The sequence below is a fragment of the Palaemon carinicauda genome, chromosome 2, assembly GCF_036898095.1.
Source record: "Palaemon carinicauda isolate YSFRI2023 chromosome 2, ASM3689809v2, whole genome shotgun sequence".
Taxonomy (NCBI): domain Eukaryota; kingdom Metazoa; phylum Arthropoda; class Malacostraca; order Decapoda; family Palaemonidae; genus Palaemon; species Palaemon carinicauda.
In genome coordinates this window covers 89,747,186-89,774,053 of record NC_090726.1, presented here as the reverse complement: position 1 = coordinate 89,774,053, position 26,868 = coordinate 89,747,186, and the positions used below count along the sequence as shown (strand labels likewise).

At 34.8% G+C, this 26,868-nt stretch overlaps 1 protein-coding gene across 1 annotated transcript in view; it reads left to right on the top strand.

Moving 5' to 3' along the window:
- LOC137618319 (dynein axonemal heavy chain 5-like) overlaps nt 1-26,868 on the top strand; it is a 328,916-nt gene that overhangs the window by 18,741 nt on the left and 283,307 nt on the right. Inside the window, exons 3-9 of the mRNA XM_068348490.1 lie at nt 9,079-9,145; nt 10,412-10,602; nt 12,298-12,490; nt 19,739-19,894; nt 20,263-20,393; nt 21,072-21,236; nt 21,712-21,819. Of these exons, the coding sequence (XP_068204591.1) occupies nt 9,079-9,145; nt 10,412-10,602; nt 12,298-12,490; nt 19,739-19,894; nt 20,263-20,393; nt 21,072-21,236; nt 21,712-21,819 (1,011 nt within the window). The remainder of the gene's footprint in view (nt 1-9,078; nt 9,146-10,411; nt 10,603-12,297; nt 12,491-19,738; nt 19,895-20,262; nt 20,394-21,071; nt 21,237-21,711; nt 21,820-26,868) is intronic.

Here is a 26,868-nt window from a genome sequence, read left to right as displayed (position 1 = left end):
ATCAGATCAACATTTATAAAATTTATGAAATCTGGATGATATCCATTAAAGCATAAAGAAAACAGTCAACAGAAAATATTGTTTCGTCTAATAGGAAACAGATTTGCCACTTGAATCAAATTATTAATAATAATGATACAGTCTGTATACTGTTTATATACACTAGCGTAAGAAACGTTTGGCACCAGTGTCCGTATAATGCTATAGTTCACCAACGTCAATGGAACAGTTCGTAAGGACACTTTCGAGGCCTATCGCTCAGTGTATAGTAACATACAGTGACTATACACCCACCCTCCTAATCAATCGTCCCAAATTAATTACACTGTTCCTCGCAGATTTAAAACAGAAGGTTAAAGGATTCTACCTGCTGCTACCACAGACTTCTTGAGTTGCTCCACTTGCTTCGCATAGCGCATAAAGAACACCTTTGATGACTACCAGCCGGTGTATGAACAAAGATGTTCAAAGTCCATATAAATAAAGAAATTTTATGGAAGAAGAAACTCTTCTTGGATCATGACTAGCGGGTGTACTCTCAGGATCCGTTTTGCGAATAACACCGGTGAGTATCGCCATTAGTTATAGATAACTTTGAACCTGATGTTTCTCCTCTGAACAGCTGTCCTCCCATAAAGTCTGAAGTTCTATGATGATAGACCTTTAGGCACTCCACTAGACATATAGATGCATCTTCCTTCAGAGGGCAGATTCTCTAGGGACCCCACTTGTTGGTGGGTAGCTTGTTCTTGGTATGAAACGTTGGGTCTGGAAATAGATTCAGTTCTCCCTCCAAGAACTGGACGTGGCCTTCCTCCCCAGAGAGAACTACCATTTCACTTACTCTGGCCCCCAAATCGAGTACAAACAGAAATATGACTTTTACTTCAAAACCTTCTAAGCGCTTTAACAATAGTATTGTGTCGGCTGTTCACTTTTTCCTCCTCACTAAGGAGAGAAAATCATGAGATGTAGGTTCCTGGTTTTCTGTGATGAAACGAAGACAGTCGACTTCTGTACTCGCTGAGACAGGGATGGATCCAGTAGCGGTACGAATTTTAGTCGTAGTTCCAATGCCAGACGGAACCTCACGCTATTTGGCCACTTGTGGGCCACTATTGCCGCCTTCCCTTTGAAGGATCTCAGTTTGTCAAGGACCTTCAAAAGGAGGTTGTGCGAAGGGAGCAGATAAATACTGGACTATCTGTTCCAGTCTAGGGACATAGCGTCCACTGCCTCCGCTAGCGGATCCTCGTATGGGGGCACATAACGATCTATTTTCTTGTTGTCTTTCGTCGCAAAGAGGTCTATCTGCAGCTCCGGGACTTGACTCGAGATGAAGGAGAACGATCCTTCGTCTAGGGACCATTATGACTCTATTGGTGTAAACCTGGATAGAGTATCCGCTGTCACATTGCGGAATCCTTGAATGTGAACTGCTGACAGGTGCCATTTCTTCCTTTCTTCCAAATGGAATATGGCCAACATCAGTTGGTTGATTTGGGGTGACTTCGACCCTTGTTGATTCAGGCATCTCACTATCACCTCGCTGTCTAGAACCAGTCTTTTGTGGGTCTAGTGGCGAGAAGAAATTCTCTTTAGTGTCAGAAGTACTGCCATGGCTTCTAGAAAGTTGATGTGAAATGACTTGAAAAGATTGGACCAAGCTCCTTGGACTCTCTTCTGATGAGAGTAACCTCCCCAGCCTTCCTTTGAAGCGTCTGTGTGGATAGTCACTGATGGGGGAGGAGGTTGAAGAAGTATTGATATCTTCAATTGCTTGGCATTGGACCACAGCTTGAGAAGCGTTCGCAGTCGAGTCGGTAGTGGTCTTATTAGATCTCTTCGCGCGTTTGCTGCGTATTTTCTCCAGACTCCTGTTGCATCCTTTAGCTGTGCTCTTAGCACTGGATCTATTATCGAAGCAAACAGTAGAAAGCCCAGCACTCTCTCCTGTTTGCGTCTTGATATCCATTTGGATTTCAACAGTCTCTTGACAGATCCTGCTATCTCTTTCCTCTTCTTCCCAGGAATGGAAAGTTGATGTGACTCCAAATTCCAGTGGATTCCCAACCACTGAAATTTTTGAGCTGGAGAAAGTCGAGACTTTTTTATGTTGATCTTGAATCCCAGATGTTCCAGGAACTGGATCACTATCTTAGAAGCTTGCATGCATTCTGTCCTGGATGCTGCCCACACCAGCCAGTCGTCCAAGTAGGCTACTACTTGGACCCCCTTTAGGCGTAATTGATGGGCGGCTGCGTTCGCGAGCTTCGTGAAAATCCTTGGGGCTATGTTTAGCCCGAAAGGCATGGCTCTGAAGGCGTAAAGTTTTCTATGTAACTTGAAGCCTAGGTAGGAGGAGAGGTGACGATTAATTGGAACGTGCCAATAAGCATCAGACAAGTCTATAGAGACAGTATATGCCCTTTTGGGCAGTAGGGTCCTTATGTGTTGAAGTGTGAGCATTCTGAGCTTGTAGTTCACTATGAACTTGTTGAGTGGCGACAAGTCTAGAATGACTCTGAGTTTTTCTGAGTCCTTCTTTGGAACACAAAACAGCCTTCCTTCGAATTTGATGGACTTAACTTTCCGGATTACTCTTTTGTCTAAGAGCTCTCGGACATATTCTTCCAGAATGGGGGTTGAGTGTTGGGAGAATTGAGGAAACTGAGGTGGAGGACTGCTCCAGCTCCAACCTAGTCCATTCTTTATTAGGGTGAGGGCCCAGGGATCGAAGGTCCAGCGATCCCTAAATAGCTGTGGTCTCCCTGCTACTGGAAGCATCTCAGTTCTGCTGTTGTGGACTCGAGGCTTTGCCTCCTTGACCGCGTCCTACCCTGGATCCCCTTCCCCTTGAAGGGCGTCTAGAAGAACCTCTAGCTGTTCCTCTAGCCTTCGAACAAAAAGAAGTCTGCCTTTCGAAGGCTGGGTTAAAACCTGGCGACTGAGTCGCCACTTGTTGAGGTACCAGCTGGTACGTGGTCGGAGGTTGTGCCATTATCTGAGGCACCGCAGTCACAGGGAGTTGTTGTTGTTGTTGCTGTCGGTAGGGTATAGCCGGCCGAGAGGATGGCCTAGGCCTTTTTGTCTTTCTCTTGGGTTGGGGACCCTCATTTGGAGAAGACTTTCTCTTAAGATCTAAGCCCCACTTTTTGAGAAGGTTCCTATTCTCTGTGGCGGCCTTGTCTACTACCTCTTTAATCACTTCGTTGGGAAAGAGGTCTTTACCCCAGATACAAGAGGAGATCAGTTTCCTCGGTTCGTGCCTCACTGCAGCCAAGGCGAACACGAACTCTCTACAGGCTCTCCTAGCTTTAATAAAGCTATAGAGATCCTTCGTAACTGTGGCCAGATGGGTTTTGCCCACTACCATGAACATATCCTGGATCTTGGGGTCACTTGCCATCGTTTCTAATGTCATTTGCAACGACATCGATGCCGCAAGTCTTTCCTTCGTCTCTTGCTCTCTGCACAAGAGAACCTCCGACAGTTTTGGAAGTTCCTCACCAAACTGACGTTCAGCAATATCAGCTTCCAGCTTCCCGACTGAGAAGGTAAGGTGTACGTCCTTCCAGTCTTCTTGGTCCAAGGGCAAGGTCAGAGATAACGGCTTGCACTCCTCCAAGGAGGGGCATGGTTTCCCTGCCTCCACCGCCTTTAAGGCTGCCTTATATCCCTTTTCCATGAAGGGAAAGGCTCTGGTAGGAGACGCCACAAAGGAGGGAAGCTTCTTACTCAAGGCTAGCACCTTTGAGTTCGTGAAGCCCCTCTCTTTCACCGAGCTCGCTAGTAACGCCTGAGCTTTACTATTGTAAAAAACCATGACCTCCTTTGGCTCCGTCTCCTCCTTTGAGCCTGACTCCTTCCTAAGGCGGACATAGCAGTCTGGGTAAGAATCTTTGTTGGGCCAAAATTCCACTTCTTCCAGGGGAATTGCTCCCAACTTTTCTGATATCACGATCTTCCTGATTGTCATTGGCATGTGTTCGGCATACCTCCAAGGATTGGTATCCAAGCACAAAGGAAGATCCTTCATGTTGAGTCGCTGCTGGGGCCCACGTGATGCTGCAAGTCTACATATCTCCAGTTTCATTGCAGCTTCCTTTTCATCATTCTTCTTTTGAATTTGTTGGATCATCTCAACAATAGAAGAAAGAGTCCATCCCAGTTCATCTGGGAGAGCAGACGATGTAGAGCGAACAGGTTCTGGGTCCGGAACCGATGTAACCGACACCTCATCGATTTCTTCCTCTTCTACTTGAGGAGCCTGGGACAGCTCCTCCTCCTGACCTTCTCCTAGAAGGTCCTTCTCTGTAGAATCCGACACCTCCGACATCTTATCGTCCAATTGGATGTCTTGAAGGGCGGCCGAGACTTCAGAATCTACCGGATTCTGGGCAGTTGGTATCTCCATCTGAGGCTGAGGAATGACTGCCTGAGGTGTTTTTCTGAAAACCCCTCACCCAGGTGCGTAACTTTTCCCTGGCAGCATCCCTTGACTCCATCGACTTGGGGTCATCAAAATCCTCGGCAATCAGGTTAGAACATACTGTACAAACCTGAGGGTCCCAATACCAGAGATCACCTCTGGAGGCTGCGCAAGCTGCATGCCTCCTGCAAAACTGATGTCCACAGAAGTTCTTACTGCGGACATTACAAAACACACTCCCGCACTTCGGATGGTCCTCCTGTAAAGAGAAGAAAAATCCATGAGTATCAAGTGAAGGCTTTTCACTTATATTAGAACATGTAACTTACACAGTAAAGCTAAAAGAAAGAAGGAAAGACACATACTTGTATTTCCTGTTCAGCCAATTGCTGTAACCTCCCAAGATATTAAAACTAAGGTTAATTCTATTCTAGAATACCTTATGTAATTTCCCAAACGGAAATTTAATGTGTAGTTCACACCGTGAAATAAAGTTTTAATATACGGGATAGAATGAATACAGAAAGAACTCAATTTCTATATATTGTACGGTCTCAGCAAAAGGCTGTACAAGATAACATTAAGTATGAAGAAATAACGTTAGTGTTACCACAAGCTCTGCACTGTAGTTTTATAAATGCAGTGTGTACTACACTACAAAAATAGTAACTACTGTACATCGCATGCTGTTGTGCCGGCCGGCATTTACCCCCGTATAGTTCAAAGATATACTACCTTTAAACTAATAGGCGGCAGGTCACTGGTTTGCAAATGTGTGCCGGCCGGCAATGATTGCCGGCCGGCAGCTGAAAAGACAAACAGCCGGCTGCCGGCCGCTAATCGTAGTGGCCAGCAGATTCGGGATGTGTTCCCACTGCCGGCAGGCAAAGGTAGCAATACCCATGCCTGCCGGCAGTGGCTAAGAACCAGAGAACCTCATCCTGCCGCAGCCGGGCATAGGGGTACAGCACACTAGTCAGAGAAACAGAATGGATGTAAGGTTATAAGGTGGCATTGCCATACGACCTTTCATCCAGAAAGAGTGAACATATGGAAGGGGAGAATGTAGCATTCAGGCTTCCAAGGAATCCATAGCCTACAGGACTCTACCAGCAGACATGGAAGGGAGACCAAGGGAGGTCTTTGGTTCACTCTGCAAAAGAAAGGGTCTCTGCCGGCCGACATGTAATTGCCGGCCGGTAGAGAGCTGAGCCGGTCCTCCATCCTAACCTACACTAGGTACGGAAGTAGGACTGCGACCAAAGATGCAATGGCTAGGTCATCACTAAGAAAGAAAAAAGGGGGGTGGGGAGGGATAAGGGTCATATAAACTTCGTTCTAGCAAGAGACACACTCAGCAGTTAGGGAAGCTCATCCTAGCCTAGAGTTGTCTATTAGGGATGAAGATTGGCAATACTTGCTATCCTCCTCCCAACCAGAACAAAGTTAGGTGAAGTTATATCGTCAGGCAATGGAGAAAACTCATTCTCCAGCCCGAGAAAAACAACACAGGACAGTCTGCTAGACCACTAGAAGAAGGAATCATCGTACAGAATCCTTCAGACGTGGACTAGTGAAGCAAAGCTTCCTGTGTCCACACCTAACCTAGCAAAGGAAACTCATTCTCTATGCTAGGAAGAAGCAGACCACAGACTAGAAACTCTGATGTTCTGTCCCAACCCAAAAAACCAGTCACTCTGGTTATCAGGTCAGGACAGACATATCCTAGTATAGTTATACCTGAATATCATTCAGATAGAACCACTAGGATTAAGCCTAAGGCTTATTCAGAGGGAGAGAGGGATTGAACTTAGTCTCCGAAGGAGAAAAGAACAATCGGGGATGTGCGAAAGTATACAACAGTACCATAGGCTACTAGCCTAGGTGAGGTGAGAATCGATTACATAAATCACCGAAACTCTCTCGTATACAATCTTGGAAAGAAAATTCAACAATATCTTTGCCTATAGCTTCAATAACATAACACTCGGAAAAACTTATATCATGCATGAAAGTACTAGGGCCAAACTCCTAGTCTACTAAGCCTCGCGAAGGGCGAGATCGGTTACCTAAATCGCCGAACTAAAAACTAACGGCATCATAAAAGCATTCCTAGAGGAGCTAAATAGCTAAATTATTAAAGCATAATAAACCGGGAACGTCGCTCTAGCTAACTAAATGACCCATATATAGCGAGCGACAGCATCCAGGATGCCTCCGGTAGGCAACAGCTCTTGTTTACGTTAATATCACTTTTGATTTAATTCAAAACGACAAGAGCTTACATTTATACAAAGTAAAGATAATACTCAACTTTCCAGAGGCAGAAGAGGCCGGAGAAGGCATCATAATGTTGAATTATATCCAAAATAACGAGAGAACACAAAGGAAAACACCGAGTAGTAGAGCTACACAAAAAGGAATAAAGAGGGCGCTACCGCCTTCATCAGATACACACTGGAAACGGAATAGGAGAGATTCCTTATGAGCGACTCTCTTTTCATTCTCGTTTCAGATTCTTGTCACTGTAACCCCTCGAAGCGTTAATATTGTTCGGGGTGAAGATAGCTATGTGACGTGTCAAGAATACATCCTCTGATATTATGAGATATCCCTGTTAGATTTATTTAGTGATATTCGCTCCAGGAGTTAGAATTCTGGATACCTTAAGGTAAAATTCTCTGGGAATATCACTGTAGTCAAATATACCCTAGTAAGCTACCCTTTAGGAACTTCCATCAGGACGACATGGCCTGAGCCCAAATATATATATATATATATATATATATATATATATATATATATATATAATATAAATATATATATATATATATATATATATATATATATATATATATATATATATATACATATATATATATATATATATATATATATAAATATATATATATATGTATATATATATATATATATATATATATATATAAATAAATAAATAAATACATATATATATATATATATATATATATATATATATATATTTATATATGTGTGTGTGTGTGTATGTGTATTTGTGTGCAGGTTTATATTTTTATTTATATGTTTTATATTCATGAATATGTAAAATTATTGAAGACAAACTCATATAGGTATTGAAATAATTATAAGTTACTATTTGAAGGTCTAAAGAAAAAACCTGGACATCTGAGCTGTCCCTTTAACCGATCCCACACGTGTAATATATGTCATATTTTTTTCTAAGGTTTTAATATACAAACGTCTGTGTGTATATTCGAACTTTCATGTATATTGTAAAAATCTCATTTAATAAATTAGTCGTCTTGAAGATATCGTTGAGACGTAAAGGATGATATTTACTCGCTATTTTCACCTATTCATGTGGCATATATTGATATATATATATATATATATATATATATATATATATATATATATATATATATGTGTGTGTGTGTGTGTGTGTGTGTGTGTGTGTGTTTGTGTGTGTGTATATACACACATTTATATATATAAATATATATATATATATATATATATATATATATATATATATATATATATATATATATATATATATATACTATACATTATATCGATGACTCACAAAATCAGTTTTATTCAATTTATTCCAAAAAGCTAGAGTCATTCAATTCCATTTCTTTTTCGGTGATTTATATATTATAGTAGGAGAAATTTCTTCTTAATTTTGCAAGAAATCCCATAAAAACTGCTGATTAGACTTACGTAAAACTATTTAGTATTATTACAGATTAAAAAGAAACAAGAGGAAGTATAACTGTCTGGCAAGACAGATAATTACGGTGATATTGAGAATACTTCAAGTATCAGAAGACAGTGTATTCTTTGTTTACTTTGAACCACTCAACACTTGAGCTGTTTCCCTTCAGGTCAATGGATATCTCATTCCTCATCTTACTTGTTCTGACTTTATGTGTTTTCTCCTTACAGTGAAAGTACAATACGACAGAATATTCTAAGATCTACTATTCTAAAATTTTAAGGAAACCTTTTTGCATAAATTTATTCTCTTAGGTGCCATCGCTTGTTTAGGCTTATTTTTCATTTGAATAGCACCTTGAATTAGAGATTCCGCTATTACAGAAATATTGATCTTAAATGTAGCTCGATAATTATGAGTATATTTATTTTCCAGTATAATGGTCTTTCTAACTTTTCCCAAAGAAAATAAGCTTTTACTTTTATAACTATATATGGGGGCTCACATAGATACTTGAAATCTATGAAGTATAAGAATTACTAAAATTATCTACATCAAGAAAAGATTCTTATGTATTATCAAGACAAACCTGTCTCAGTTTCCATCAAATCCTAATGATAATTATCTTTCAGACATTCTTATAAACTAAAACATTTTAGATTAGCAGACTATGATACATAAAATGTATCAAGGTGCAACGAATGAAATAGGAAGTACACCAGGGAACTTAATAATAGTTCATAAGTAATTTTTCAAATAAATGTGTCTGAATCGTTGTTTTAGATTACCTGGCAACGGCTCTTGCAATTGGCCCGGCCTTGCCAAAAGAAACAGGTGATCTACAGGACCAACTCATATACACACTTCTAAAATAAGGCATATGTGCATATTTTGCAAATCTTAGTTTTGCATATTCTTCTTCCAGCTGGAGGATGTTTCTAAATTCCTGATGTCAGGTCAGTACAACAACATGACTTGGTTCTATCAAGAGAGTGAGGACCTTCCAGAGGAAAGCTCAGAGGATGAGCAGCACAAAACCAAACCCGTAACTAGGAATTATTTATTACCATAATTACTCATTGCAAAATAACTGACCTGGAACTGTAAATTTACATTTGAAATATATTTTATGGTTTTTTTTTTATTCACTATAGATAAATATGTCACCTTTTAGCATTGCTATTATCAGATATGTTATTGGTGATAATATGAAAAATGTATTTCATGGTTATTATTGCCCATATTATCTCTCCTAATCATATCATCATTATTACCCTTATTATTATTATTATTATTATTATTATTATTATTATTATTATTATTATTATTATTATTATTATCCACAGGACCCACCTCATCTTGATGAGCAACGTTCAGGTAAATTATTAAAATACTTAACTTGTCTTAATTCTCAGTAATCTTATCAAATTCCCGCATTAATGGATGAAACCTATTTCACTAATAATAAATCATATAAAATCTATGCTAAATGATATAAATAGCAGCAGTATTTCTAATACTGTTATCTAAATTCATAGCAAATATCGATTAATACATTTTAGTACACAGCTCCTCGGTGCAAATAGATACTTTTCTGAGAAATAAAAAAAAAAAAAAAAAACAGATTTACATCACAGAATATTTTTCCATGCTGTTGACAAAAGTAATAAAACAATGAGTGAAAGAAGGAAATATGAAGTCAATGTTCATAATTCATAAAGAAATGTTACATACTCCTTGGTATCGCACATTATTCTAATAACACAAATCTGTTGTGGCTTGGCCCGTACGGCACAGAATAAGAAAGAAGTCTACCCACTATTCATTTAAAATCACTTTAATCAATCTTTTTTAGGAAGTTTTAGAATATTCAATAAAGAAAAGCAACTAAACAGATTTTGAGAACGTGAGGTGATTTTATCATACTTTTTAGACTATAAAATTTCCAATTAAAAATAATTACTGCAATAGACAGGAAGTATCTCTTAACAATGTGTTATAAACAGGCACATTATATTTTAACTTTATCTAAATAGTATTAGTTTTTCAGTACATCGTAAAGTAAAAAAAAATAAGTCAGATATTACCATTGATTTAAAATTTCTCTCATTTTTAAGTTTAAGCAATCCCAGAAGACGTTTATTTTTATCCACAAGTGAGGTTAACACTAAATATCGAGGTCACTTTAACTTTATGAATAGCCAAACATAGAAAAAATCATATATCTATGTCCAAACCATGTACAACCAAATTCATAGACATTGCACCAGATCCAACTATCCCTGATGAAAATGTTTCTTTGGAATCAGGTGACCCTCAGTCGATGGAGCCTGGCTCTGGGATGCGCTTATTCATAGGTAATCCCAGAACAACACCACTCTCTGGAACTTGTGTTTGCATGACCAGAACTACACCCCAAAGGACAGTCACGGAAGAAAACGTCCACCGAGTAAGTAACCTTTTCTTTTCAATGTTCAATTTAGACTCTTAAATTATACATCAGTATATTATTTTCAAGGGGCAATTATGGATTATAATTACTGCAACGATTTCTACAAACTGATATCAGTTCGTGCATATTGGTAGGCTTATATATTATTGATATAGTTAACTTTATCATCTAAACCTATACTGTATAAGAAGTATTGGAAAGGGGGATTGGATCTTGTATTAAAATGAACAGAAATATGATTATCTATGTTTTAAATACATAATTATACATTCTAGCAAAATCTATGAAAAGGTTTCCCATCAAATATATTCCAATATATCAATATTAATTATGTTAACCATTATTCATTGATAAAAATCATCTTAAAGTAAAGACTAAAACAGAAATGTTAAACATTTATGATCCAAAAGGAACTTTACTTGACTAATCTCTTGATCACTCTAAACTTAGCTTTTAAGAATCCCTGTGTGATATTGCCAAAATCATGCGATGAAATACTTTAGTTTTGGCCATATTTCATGATCAGTTTCCTTTAAGTAAAAGGAGTAAAGTGATATGAAACCACACCTTAGCTCACGTCCATGTCAAGTGAAAGGGGATACAACTATTTGCTGGTACAGTTGGCCTCATTAATTCCATTACACTTCACGTGAATCAAAGTGTACCTGAATTCATAGCTTTTACCATTATGGGATAAATAGTAAATAGAAAATGACACACACACACACACACACACATATATATATATATATATATATATATATATATATATATATATATATATATATATACATATATGTATATGTAATTATATATACAGTATATATATATATATATATATATATATATATATATATATATATATAGTATATATATATATATATATATATATATATATATATATATATATATATACATATTAGTATATATATGTATGTATGTATATTTATGAATATATATATATATATATATATATATATATATATATATATATATATATATATATGTGTGTGTGTGTGTGTGTGTGTGTGTGTGTGTAGACCATATTTTCCATAAAATGTATATTAATGTAAACATCGAATTATTTTGTATTTATATTTCATGAAAAATTGGTCTATATTCATTATTCCCTATTTACATTCACAAAGAATATATTTCCATGGCTTTTCCTTATTCGTACTTATTTTCTACGAATAAAACCAAATATCAAATTAATTGAGATTAGTATTGTTAGAGGACAAATATTTTCATCAAAATTTGTCTGCAATATAGATAAAAACAAATCTTTTGTTCAGTATATCAAAATAAAATTACATCAATGAATATTTTACTGAATTACTGTACTTACAATCAATGATTCCTACTTACAATATTTATTCAAGAAATTGGGGATCACTAAATTTTTTAGCAAGGACTTACTTGTTATATACTTTATGTATTTCCATTATACAAGGATTCAGTCTCATGAGGCACAAAGGGAAGCACTGAAAGTTTTGCAATGACGGTGCTCTTTATATCATCGGTATGATTAAACTTGTGATTGACACCAAATACTCCTCAGCTCAGAGTAAATCTCAAAATATTTCCATGAGTGAAAACTAGGAAACTAATGAAATATATAGACTTTCTTTTACAAAATGTTCTGAATTACATTGTAATACCTAATACAAAATAGAATAATTCTCTTTACAGGAAGTTAATTTTGTGGTTATAAGAGCAGGAGAAGATGCATCCGTCGTTCTTAGGTCCGTTGAAAGACTTCTAAGCAAAATCTTCGTCCCAGCTGTCAGGGTGAACGCGTCTGATCTTGACAATTCTCCAGGTGGTGTTACCGCCCGAGACCACTTGCTCGCTGGCTTAAGATCTTTTGCCTCTTGTCTTCATGGTAAGTGTTATCAAGGTTTTACTAAGCATGAAACTAACGTGGTTTCAACTTGGCATGTGATGAAAATGATAAAGATACTTCCACATGTAACATAGGTAGTTATTTCAATTACCACTCAACAGTTTAAATAGAACGTTAAAGACTCATATTCAGCATCATATGATGTGCAGTTATCTTTAACAAATCCTATCTCAAATTTACGGATCGTGAACAAATTCTTATATGGAGCCTAGCTAAACTATATGCCCTTCAGAGGAAAATATTCACGCGTCTATGATAATAATCAGGTTGGTCTATGTCTATGATATTCTAGCGTTGATGACTGACAGAATTTGAAAGTAGAAAAGGGAGAAAAGTATACAGGGGATAATACAATTACATAAAGACACTAGGTAGTTTTGGAATGAAGAGGATGATGTGGAAATAGGATTTCGATAATATAGTAGAATATGTTTATCGTTTTCACATCATTTTTGTTTCATGTGAATATCGATGCCACTGTGAAACCTACAACCAACCATATTTAGTTCAGAACCGACGGGGTTAAAATAAGAAACCGAGACCTTAAAGCTAATAAATTATAATAATCAACCTTATAATAAGTAGAGGATTATAAGGGTCATGAAAATGTGAATAGAGGAGAGAATCCCATAGCAAGGAATCAGCCACGGAACAGTGAAGCATTTCTATTTTCTTCTGAGTAGTTATGGTAAGTCACGGTCAGCTGACTGCCACATGGCTGCTTGAGATGGAGAGGGACTCCCTCAGTCTGATCAACCAAGCTATAAACCACATGTCTGTAAGATACAACAAGAATACTACAAACATGTTCCAAGAGAAAGAGTAAGCGGACATTGATGAGACATTCCTATCCTTTTACCTTTCAAGTGGGAAAAGATCAATCTAAAAAAAATAAACACTAGAAGTGAAAATATGAAAATTCAAAAGTGTATCATCTTTGTTGAAATGAACCTTTTCATTAATATCAAAATAATGTCTGAACTGACATAATTCTCTTTGTGTAGTTTGACTTACTCTACGACTGAACAAACAAATGACATACATTTCTGTAACAATATCTATAGTTTTAGCCAAGTGTTACAAGTTCAAAAAATGGCATTGGTCTCTTTAAAATATAAATGAACACTGTTCAAGAATATGAAAACCAATTCTGGTCAAAGGTATAGAAATAATCAATGGTGTTCAAGTTTCATATTATTATACCCTGGGATCTATCATGAAGAAATATACTAAAGCAAGGCATAATTACATTCACATCATACGGAATGGAAAAGGATAGATGAAAGAATAGACACAGAAATAGATAAAAACTGTCACAGCCAGTAGAATTAAAATGCTCTAAAGAAAAAATTCAATATAATGGAAAGAATGACTAGATATAGATTGTAAACGATATAAGTTTAGTAAATAAAAAAGTCAGGAGTGGAAAAGCTAGGTTTGTTCAATTTCCTTGGTACACCATTGACAGCAGAAAAAGAAAAAAAAAGATAAAAAAAAACATTACTGAAGCCCCAGAATAACTAAACATTGTGTAAGATAGAAATAAAGACCCTGCAGTAGCCATAAAGGTACTTTAAGGAGATATATGAAATTAGATTTCAGTAATGGAATACACCAACATTATAATCACTGCGATAGTATCCAAAATAATTGCGAGTCATTAGTTTCTAGGATCTATTTCAAGCCCCATGACACCCTCCTTTTTTAATATAACTAATGAACTAGGCTTCTGATTAATGTGAAACCGAAGCCACCAGAGTGTGAGACACCGACCTAATTAAGAAAAATAGATTCAAGCATCTACTCCTCATTATTGTCTTACTTTACATCAAGAAATGTCATCTCAATTTCGTGGCCATCGTGAGAATAGAAATTAAGACCTGGCAACTAGACGCAGAATGACGTGCGTCGACCATGACGTAGGGCCCCGTGACGTTTACATCTGCTATGGCCCATTGATTTATGGTTATCTAATAATATATAAGTTGTAGCAAATTATACTGTTTTTTTTTCTGGAATTTAGAGATACTAGATAGTTATCATGTTAGAATACCTCATTCTTAGCTTCACTTGTGTTTCTTTTTCAATTAATAGGTAATTCTTACGAAAAAGAAGTCCAAAAAATAAAAATCTCGGAAGGCAGTTAAAGAGGTGATCGTGCTAGGGAAGGTACACGTAAGTTAGGGACAGGCATTGACAAGGGCTCCAGCTGACACCTTGCTTACTGCCTACTATTGACATTTTATATCGTGCCTAGAAAGTTTCACCATTGTCCACAAGGTTGTTGGGACTCTTAAACAGAAGACTGGATTGAGTAGGTTGGTATCATGTTGTAATGTTTTACCGGTGAGTGAATACACTTGTGCGACCTTATAAATATCCTGATTTAACGCGGATAACAAAAGGCTATCGAGCGCAATATAGCTACAAGTTTTCGTGAATAGTCGGTGATTAATTTGAGGTCCGAAAAGTGGGATAAAACGTCGGCATAGAATTGTTATCTTGTGAATTACTGAAAATCTGATCAAGATGGCACTCTATAATACAGGCAAATCTTGGAGGGACATTGTTGCAGTCAGTAAAAGTAAATTCCATGAGTTGGCGAAACAAGAACTCGACCGTCTGATAACAGAGGTCACTAGTAACCCCAACCAGTGTGACGGAAAAATATTCGCAGACATATTGAAAAAAATATGATCCAACAAACTGGAGCAAATCTGCGGAAAACATCAGCAAAATAATAGAAGATATTCCAAAGAAGATCCAAGTGATAAAGAGACTTATAAAGAAAGTTTAAATCAATCAACACATTCCATCAAAGAACAATAAGAAGTCCAATATGGTGAATATGCTGATTGATGCATTGGGAAAAAGAATGCCTAAATGGTGCAATACATGTAAGATATGATATTCCATTAATAATCCTCAACAACTGATTAGAAAATACGATGCCTGCCATGTTACAACACACACTACATGTGCTGAAATACAGCAAAAAATAGAAAATAGAGACACAAAGGTATTCTGCTCAACATGCTTAGTCTGGATAGAAAATATAATTAAGTCGAGACTAAATCTGCAAATAGTTGAAGATAAAGAAGAGGAAGAAGAAGAAGAAGAAGAGAGAAATGAACAGGATATGTGTAAGGTTGCAGAGGAAATCATTGATTTAACTTATGATGCCATCCAACAATATACTTACGAAGAAATAAATTATCAGATGGAAACAAATAATAGACCCAAGAGACTCTACCCGGACCTACATATTTTCAGGGAAGAGCAAGAACAAGAAAAAAAAGAAAAGAAAGATATAGTCTGCAAAAGAGGGAATTGCAGATTTGGCGAAAGATGCTACTACAAGCATCCAAAGATATGAAAGAATTATGAAATATATGGTAAATGTGCGTATTTAGGCGGATATGGAGACAAATGCAGAGATCTCCATCCAAAAATATGCAAAAACCTGAAAGAAGGAAAAGGATGCAGTTTCAACAAAAAATGTCGATATATGCATCCTACAACCATGAATGATAGTAAGAAAACTCAGCAAACTGAAAAGAAAAATTAAAGCAAAAATTAAACAAAAAAAGAAACAAAAAAGCAGGCCGCGTATATACCGCACTATGCACCAAAGGCCCCAAGATATGATGCCTGTCAACCCAAATATGCACATTTAGAGCCCAACTACAAAGAATGCATCTATAATGCCAGGGATTGGTGCAAATATGGGGATAATTGCAGGTATACCCACAAAAATAAATATGAAGTCGAAAGAGCAAATATAATAGAAACGTTGTATTTTTTAATAGCAAAATTTCTGGAAATGAAGAAAAGAACATCATATCAGAACAGGAAGGAAGCATGGGAGAATCCATATTATTACCAATATTAAATAATGGGGATGAAACACAAACCATAATAGTGATGAATGCACAGGGTTTAGTCACGAGTAACTCTAAAAGGAAAATAGAGTTCTTAGAAGAAGTAACCCAAATTGAAAAAATAAATATATTAAATATAAGAGAAACATGGTATTCCCAAGAGACTGGCAGTGATGACCAGATAAAGGGTTTCAAAACTTATAGATCAGACAAAACAAATAGGAATCAAGGGGGAACCGCAATATATGAAAGAGACATAAATCAAGGTAAAGTCTGTGAAAAATACAGCAACACAGAATGTGAATTGATTGTGGTAGAATTTGAATTTGAAAAACTAGTGAATATTGTAGTTTACAGACCCCCAAATACTAAGGAGTTTGACATAATAATAGAAAAAATAGATGATATATGTAGAAACCATAAAGACTGGAATATACTGATATCCGGAGATTTTAACTTTCCTTTCGTGGATTGGAAAGAACGGATAGAAGAAAGTGGTTGTATGTATACATATAAAAAAGAGAGTAATAGTAGCGCAGAAGATAAGAGGCAATTTGAAAAGCTTCAAGATATGCTATTAGAACATAATATGCAACAAATAAACCACATTCCAACAAGAAAGGAAAATGTCCTAAATCTAGTATTTGTGAATGAGGTGAATTATGTTAAAGAAATAATAGTGTATAACACGGGAATTTCAGACCACAATGTCATAGAATTAATAGTCCATTCCAATGCAAGTGATCGCAGAATTAATCAAAGCACAAAACGTTGGGAAGGATATGGAAAATATAATTTTTATAGTAAGAATATAAAATGGTCAGAAATAAATACAGAACTGAACAAAGAATGGAAAAAATTTATTTGTAAGATATAATATACAGGTAAATACGGACATACTGTACAAAATACTGGAGAAAATTGTTGAAAAATATGTACCGAAAAAAAAATTAAACAAAAGATATGCATATCAAGAGACAGAAGGATCTTATTTCAGAAAATTAGAAAGTGGAATAAAAATATTGCAAATGACAAATGATCCTTTTATTTCTCCAATAGCCTTCAACAGTGCGTTAGAGGCTATGAGAGAAATAAAAGGAACACTGGAATTGAGCTATCAAGACAAATATAAGTTTATGAAAAGTCCACAGTACACATTCCTGTCGAATGCAGGAATCTGTTCTTATACTTAGAATATATCCATCTGCGCTATGATAGCTCATCCTTGAGTTTGCAACACGTTTATTTATGATGAAATTATATCACTAACGCTCATGATTTTAATCAATGTAAATATCAACCAAAATGGCATTTAATATAGAATTCTACCAATGGGAATTTTTATCCACTGGAATTCATTTACGAAAAGGCAACCCTTTAAGGTAGTGTTTAACAGTAAGCAGATTAACTAGACTCTCAATCTTCCTCATTCCTGTTTTCCTGAGACTAAACTAACTATTTTAACTTTTCCGGCCAGTGAAATTAAAACACTATTGATAGACCTTGATGCTTATGAAGATTTAAAACCAAAATATATATTCTTTATTCTTTTTATAAAGACCACTGATTTCTTAGCTCCTAAGTTGTCAGTTATTTTCTGCAAGTTAGCAAGAGGTTCTTTTAGCACTTGTTGATTATCGCCCAATTTCTATAAGTTTTTTATGTCTTCTGGCAGAACGTCGAAATAGGTATGCTAAAGTGATCATCCGTTCCCTAGCTTGCAATTTGGGTTTTGCAGTGTCCTTAGAGCATTTGATATCCTCCATTAAATCTCCAATGTTGTACAAAACTCCTGTAAGTGTGGTTAGGAAGCTCATATGGTTGGCCTCATTTTTAGTAGTGTCTTGACCGTGTTAATCATGAGGCCCTTACTTTCAAACACAAACACTTTAGAGTAGGTGAATCTTCTCTTAGTATAATTACTGAATTTTTAAGTAATAGCTTGCAAAGAGTTGTAGTTGTTGGTCACCATAGTGAGTACAGGAATGTGATATCATAGCTAATAATAATAATAATAATAATCATGATAATAATAATAATAATAGTAATAATAATAATAATAATAATAATAATAATAATAATAATAATAATAATAATAATAATAATGTTGCTGGCCAACTACTTTTCATACTATATACACATGATATAATTATGGTTCAGCACAGAAAGCATGCTCGTTAAATATACAAATGACGCCACTCTCTCTGCATCAGTTCTATCTTCTGAATGTAGATATGGGGTAGCTGAATCCCTTTATAGAGATCTAGCTGAAATTAGTGTGCAAATCATGGGGCTGAAGTTTAATCCTAACAAAACTCAATGTATGATTGCAAGTAGGCGAAGACAATGGCTCCTCAACATCCAGATCTCTGCATTATGTTTCTTCAACACTATATGACTCTTCCAAGATTTTAGGGGTGATGCTTGATTGTAAATTTACTTTTGAGAAACACATTCGGTGTGTTTCTTTATCAATTGCACAAATAATGGCCTTATGGAAAAAGTCTTTGAAGATTTTCTTTCATTCTGCCTTGTTTTGAGCATTGTTCTTTCTGGTCTTCAGCTGCTTGATATCATATTACTTTGAAGGGTAAAAACTTGCCGTCTATTAAATTTCTTATTTCTGAGCTCAAGCACCATCCATCATTCAGTTTTTCATGCATTTTGGATAAGATTTTCATAATTATGACATCCTTTGCATTCAGATCTTTCCAGACTGTAACTTCCTGTACGTGGTACTAGGCCTGCAGCTAATTCTGGCATTTATGTCTTTTCTATCATAAGGCTTAATACTACACAGTATTCTAGGATTTTATTTCAGTTGTGACTAGGTTGTAGAATGATCTTCCTAATCAGGCAGTTAAATCTGTTGAAATTTAATGGGTAAAACTTGAAACGATTGTTTTTATATAGAACAGGCTGACATGAGTCTCCCTTTATAGTTTGAATATGATATCTATTTTAACGTTGTTACCTATTTAAAGATATTTTATATTCATTATTCATTATTTTGTTTTTAGTTTATTTACTTTATTTTTCTTTCCTGACCAGGCTATTTTTTTTTCTTTTGGCCCCAATGTTGGGGCCCTTAAGCTCATGGCATCCTCCTTTTCTACCCAGGGTTGTTGCTCATCTAGCGATGATAATAGCAATAATTAAGTTAAGGAAGATAATATAATGTTCTCTATGTGCTTTTCCTACAGAAATCATAATTCCCATAATTTTTTTTATATATATACACTACAGCATGTGATAAGTAAAATCAGAATACAAGTAATTTTAATTCTAAATTATATATATATAAACTGTTGCGTTTCTTCATCAGTAAAGATATATTTTTCTGCAGTTTCTGAGTCTATTATGGAAGAACGAGTAGTTTTGGCACCAACTATAGAGGGCATGAATCAAATAAACGGGTTAAGTGACGCCCAGGCAGCACTCGCTCAGCCTGACCAATTCCAGGCCGTTGAGAAGACTGTCCTTGTTTGGATGAAGCAAATTGGTAAGTTCATGCAGTGGGCACTGATCTCAGTAAGGGGAATCTCCTATAATAATTGTTTATACCTATCATGGCTATATCTGGTGAAACAAGTAATTACAAATACACAAATCCTAAGTTTACCACTTTTTCGGTCATATGATTTAGTTAAGAAGGTATTTTCTATAAATAAATTTCTAATACAGAGTAGCTTTTTAATATCCACTTTTAGCTGAGGAAAAGACTAGAATAGAGATTTGAACTCCCCTAATCAATTTTGAATGGAAAATGTTCCAATTAAGGACAGAGCAAGTTGTCTATCTACATGTCTTTTAATATATTTCAGCAGATATCCAAACTCTTGTATAAAAATATCATAATCTCTTAATCAGAATCAGTCTTAGTGGAAATGGAACAGTTACGCCAGGAAACAGATGAAGCAGGTCCCCAAGATGAGTTGGAGTACTGGAAAAGACGGATGGCTAAATTCAAATATCTTTCCGAGCAAATGGAAACACAAGAGGTGGGTTTGATAATAATACTTTTATATAAGAGTCGGATGCTTATAGATTGAAGATAGATAATCATACTTCAATATTCAATATTAAAGTATATCTGGCAGGTTATTTACATAATGGACAATTATCTTTTTTGTTTATTAGCTGATTTGAATGAATTCAGTTCAGAGTTAAAAAGACATTAAAAATGATTCTCAGGGACATTTAGAGAATTCATATAAGAAAATAAACATCAAGACTATGTAAATTCGAGTCACTTTCAAGGGTGTTATAGTATTGATTAGATACGTTCTATATCTAGTATTCACAACATACATGTAGTCTACCTTCATCTATTCGTTTAATGTTATCAAAAAGTCTTTTCCTAGATATAACAATTCACCGAGGTAAATGAAAAGGAAATTGTACAAGTACCATAAATATTTACGTGTTTATATTACATTATAAGATTATCGGTTTCTTATAATATATAAGATTTGTTTGTATCTGGATACTTTCATATATTTGTGTATTCTATTCAGAGATCCGATGAAGAATCACAGAAGTTGAATTCATGTAGACTGTAGACGAACGGTAAATTTGTAAAAGATACTCCTGGAAGTTTAATTGCGGTGGAATTCATTTCTTTGTTATATTCTTAATTTTGTTCTGTTGATTATCGTTTTTTCTATATATCCTAACAGGTCCGAGGAGCAATACTTGTACTACAGCTGGCAAGGTCAAAACTGCTGAAATCATGGAAGGAGATTGATGCTAAGGTCACTAATCACTTGACACAAGCAAAAGATAACGTCAAGTTTGTTTATGCCATCGAAGAATACTGCCATCCTCTTTACCTTAATGATCCGGTGGGTAATGTATGAAAATCAAAACCACTAATTTTGATAAATAAATAATTTCATTGTTTGGCTCATAGAATTTAATAGTCACTACTGTTATTCACAATAGGTATCAACGAGTGGTTCATATACATTCTGAATATACACTTTGACAACTAACGTTTTTTGACTAAGAATCTTTCAGTACTGGTTTATCGGTACCTTGTTTGAAAAAAAAGAAAAAAAATAATAATAATCTTTTTACTATCTGGAATTTTTAAAAAGTTTTTAAATTCGCAGAAAGAGTTTTCATTACATTCATTTTGATATCAACGAGGTTATACTGAGTTTAATTTTAAAATATCAAAACATTGCATTGTTGGTTTAATTTTTAATTGGTAAATACATATATTATTACCCTAATTCTGATATACATATTGCCTTCGTGATTACTTATTCTTAGTAAGAATAATTTTCTGTTTAAATATCCTGTTTTTCTTTACAGCCTGGAATGACTCCATACATCATGATGCTCTTTAATACTGTGAGAATGATACATTCCATCTCCAAATATTACAACACGTCGGAAAAACTTTCGGCTCTTCTTATAAAGGTTGTTACCGTTGTTGAAGTTTTATACAAACACGCTTGTAATATATATATATATATATATATATATATATATATATATATATATATATATATATATAAATATATATATATACAGTATATATATATATATATATATATATATATATATATATATGGGTGTGTGTATATATATACCCTGTATATATATATATATATATATACATATATATATGTTTATATATATATATATATATATATATATATATATATATGTGTGTGTGTGTGCGTGTGTATACTCGCATACAAACACACAAAACATATATATATATATATATATATATATATATGTATATATATATATATATATATTTATATACATATATATATATGTTTATATATATATATATATATATATGTGTGTGTGTGTGTGCGTGTGTATACTCGCATACAAACACACAAAACAAATATATATATATATATATATATATATATATATATATATATATATATTTATATATATATATATATATATATATATACTGTATATATATATATATATATATATATATATGTATATATATATATATATATATATATATATATATATATATAAATATATATATATATATATATATGTATGTATATATATGTATATATATACATATATATGTATATGTATATATATACTGTATATATATATATATATACATATATATATATATATATATATATATATATGTGTGTGTGTGTGTGTGTGTGTGTGTGTGTGTTTGTAAATATCAACCACAATGGCTTTTGATATGGAATTCTACCTATGGGAATTTATATCCACCGGAATTAATTATTTTATGATAACAACTTCTGGTTGGGCAGAGATTCGAACCTATGTCTCTTAGCCGAAACCATACCTGCGAGGACTCTACTATTCGAGCTATCAAGAGAGATATAAGCTTATAACAAGTTACCATACATATTCCAGTCGAATTCAGGAATTTATTTTAGGGTTTAAATAAACCCATCTCCGCCATGATAGCTCATCAGTGAGTTTACAACACGTAGTTAATTATGATGAATATATATAAAAATTCCCATAGGTAGAATTCTATATTAAATGCCATTTTGGTTGATATTTACATTGATTAAAATCGCGCGTGTTAGTGATATAAATTCATCATAAATAAACGTGTTGTAAACTCAAGGATGAGCTATCATAGCGCAGATGGATATATTCTAAGTATAAGAACAGATTCCTGCATTCGACAGGAATATGTACTGCGAACTTTTCATAAACTTATATTTGTCTTGATAGCTCAATTCCAGTGTTTCTTTTATTTCTCTCATAGCCTTTAACGTACTGTTGGAGGCTATTGGAGAAATAAAAGGATCATTTGTCATTTGGTATTATGTACACCGTCTTTCCTTTGTAAGTGGTCAGGAGGAGACGCTTATTTACTTCAAAATAGAGTTTTGTTAAAAAATACATCCAATTCCCTTCATAACCATGGTAGTTGCAATGAAATTCCTTGATCCCACTTTGAATGACTTGTATTCGTATGGAGGATTCCTGGAATGCGAAGGGCAATCGGTAATATGAGCTAAAGCAAGCTTAAGGTAGTTCTATCCTTGAAGACCAAAACAGTTGCTCCAGTAAGCTATAGAGGATGGCTTATGTTAATTTACCTTTAAGGTATATGCAAAATACCAGTAGCCCGAGCTGCCAAATGGGCTTATAGGATGGGTTAGCAATATCTCTCACAAAACCGTCGCACCAACCTGTCTCTTATCCTAGTACCACAGGGAGATGTCAAGGGTTCTAAGGGAAACACCTCGATTTCTTGAGTAGTTGGCCCTACTCTTGTCATCGGGCCTGGGATCTGTACTGCTTCGTTGATTGCTGCTGTCCATGCAGAAAGGTATGGGTCTCCCTCTTTTCCCCCTCTCCTCAGCAATCTCTGGCCACTCGTACTTGGTTGCTAGATGGGAGATTGTCGAGCGTTCTTTCTCCATCGTCTTACGTCGTTTTTTTTTTTTTTTTTTTTGTTTGACAATTCATGGAAAGGTGACTGTAGGCCTGAGAGAAGTAGTAATGGGAGGACGCCGGAGCATAGCCCTACTCTCGTAAACGCCTTAATCCCCGCATTGCAAGCACACTGAGATTCTCCCTTGGTTGCTGAGTATAGCCTCATCTTTCCTGGATTAGGAGTTGTCATTATTATTATTATTATTATTATTATTATTATTATTATTATTATTATTATTATTATTATTATTATTATTATTATTAGCTAAACTACAACCCTAGTTGGAAAAACATGATGCTATAAACCCAAAGGCTCCAACAGGGGAAAATAGCCCTGTCAGAAAAGGATCTAAGGAAACAAATAAACTACAAGAGACGTAATGAATAATTAAGATGAAATATTTAAAGGACGGGAATAACTTTAAATTAGATCTTTCATACATAAGCTATAAAACGATAATCATGTCAATCTGTTCAACAAAAAACCATTCGCTGTAATTTTAAACTTTTGAGGTTCCACCGATTTAACTACCCGATTAGGAAGATCATTCCACAACTTGGTCACAGCTGGAACAAAACTTGTAGAATACTGTGTAGTATTGAGCCTCATGATGGAGAAGGCATGACTATTAGAATCAACTGCATACCCAATATTACGAACAGAATGATACTGTCTGCGAAGATCCGAATGTAAAGATGATCAGAATTATGAAAGATATTACGCAACATGTAAAACACACAAACTGAATGACAGTGCCAAAAATTCATATCTAGATCAGTTATAAGAAATATATATAATAGACCGTAATTTTCTACCTAATAAATTGAGATGAGATCCAGTAGCTGAAGACCAGACAGGAGAACAGTATTCAAAGCAAGAGGGAATAAAAGAATTGAAACACTTCTTCAGAATAGATTGACCACCGAAAAATTTTAAAAGACATTTTCAATAAGCCAACTTTTTGTGTATTTGAATGTGTTTCTCAAAAGTGAATATGCTATCAAGAGTCACACCTAAAATTTTAAAACAGTTATAGAGAGTTAAAGAACCATTATCAATGTTGAGATCTGGATGTTGAGGAGTCACTGTCGTGGACCTACTTATGGTCATACTTTGAGCTTTGTTAGGATTCAACTTAATTTGCACCATACACCAATTTTAGCAAAAGGTCTATTGATGGTTTCAGCAGCCCCAGATCTAAATTCAGGAGATGGAATTAATGCAAAGAGAATAGCATCATCTGCATATGCAACAAGCTTTTTTTCTATGTCAAACCACATGTCATGTGTACATAGTCTGAAAAGTAATGGGCCAAGAACACTACAGTGAGGAACACCAGCTGTCATATTCCTATACTCACTGTGGTGCTTCTTGTTGCTCTAAAATCCTAAATGCTGAGACCTATCCTTGGTTGTTACTGTTCACTTGGTTCAGGCCATCTATAATATTTTGTATGGTCATTATGAAATCGGCCAATGATCAGACTGACTAGCTGCATAATATACTTACAAGCAATTGCCTTCTCATCCTTCTCAAGTAGGTTGGCATTCTTGATTGCAAAGCTAATACAATCCCTGCAAATACAAGTCATGAATATGAGGACGGACACTAATTCCTGAGTTTTTGGCTGTTAATACTCCTTCACTTCGCCTATCAGGTAATGCGTATTTTTCTGGTAGCCACTGATGTTATTCCCTATAGTTTCTTAAACATTCTGGGAACTAATCATTCACTTCCATTGAGGCCATTGAGGGTGCCTCAGCTAATAGTTGCACTAGTTCTATTGCTTTTGTCTTGCTTTTATTACCTATGCGTGGAGATTTCAGTCTCTCAAAAATACCTCACTCAAGTGAAACTCTTCTCTGAGTCGTTAGTTATCGAACAGCCTGATCGTACCATTGTCTGCCAGTTTGTTTCTCTTCTCGACTATATCTGATATTTATTAGAGTGTGGTGGTATGATTCCAGTCACTTGTTTTTGTCGCGTTTACTTAATAATCCCTTGACAATGTACAGAGTCGGCATTATGGTTCTTGGACACATCGTGGTCATAAGTTTTTATCATTAATTCCGCTGTCTGTGACAACCCCATCAGCCTCATCTTCCAAAGAATAACAACTGCAGCTATAGTTTTCTCTTGACATTTTCAACTTTGTTCATTCTGGCTTTTATATATCTCGTTTTCATTTCACGACATTCCTCAGACCACACACACATTGGATGAACCTACGTTCCACCAATATGACACATCCATAATAGCTTTGAGTATTAGTGAAATATAGTGATTATTAATTTAATCCTCTGTCCAGGTGTTCCTGGTATACACACACACACTCATATATATATATATATATATATATATATATATATATATATATATATATATATAAATGTATGTATATATATATATATATATATATATATATATATATATATATAAATAAATATATATATATGCATATATATATATATATATATATATATATATATATATATATATAAATATATATATATATATATATATGTACAAATATATAGATATATATATGTACATATATATATATAGATATATATATATATATATATATACATGCATATGTCATATATCTAAATATGTATGTGTATGTTAAGCTGGCAAACTAACCCTAAAAGACTTGTTAAAAAGCCATGACGCTAATTATTTCGGAAAGCGATAGGCTTCTGGTCAATAACAAAAGTTTGGAAACATACACATATTTACATTTTTATTCATATATATATATATATATATATATATATATATATATATATATATATATATATATCTGTATGTAAACATAAACACATATGTGTGTCAGTATACATTTATATTTTTCTGTGAGTTTATGTGTGTGCTACCCATGATGCATTAATACAATCGATAGTGTGTCTTGGTTCTCAAGATGTCAGGAACTCATTGTAAGGTCGTGGTAGTATATCTTTCTTGGTAAAAAGTAAAATACCACTCGCTAATCTTGTGTGATTTTGAGAATCCCTATGACTTAAAAAAAAAAAAAAAAAAATAACTAGTTC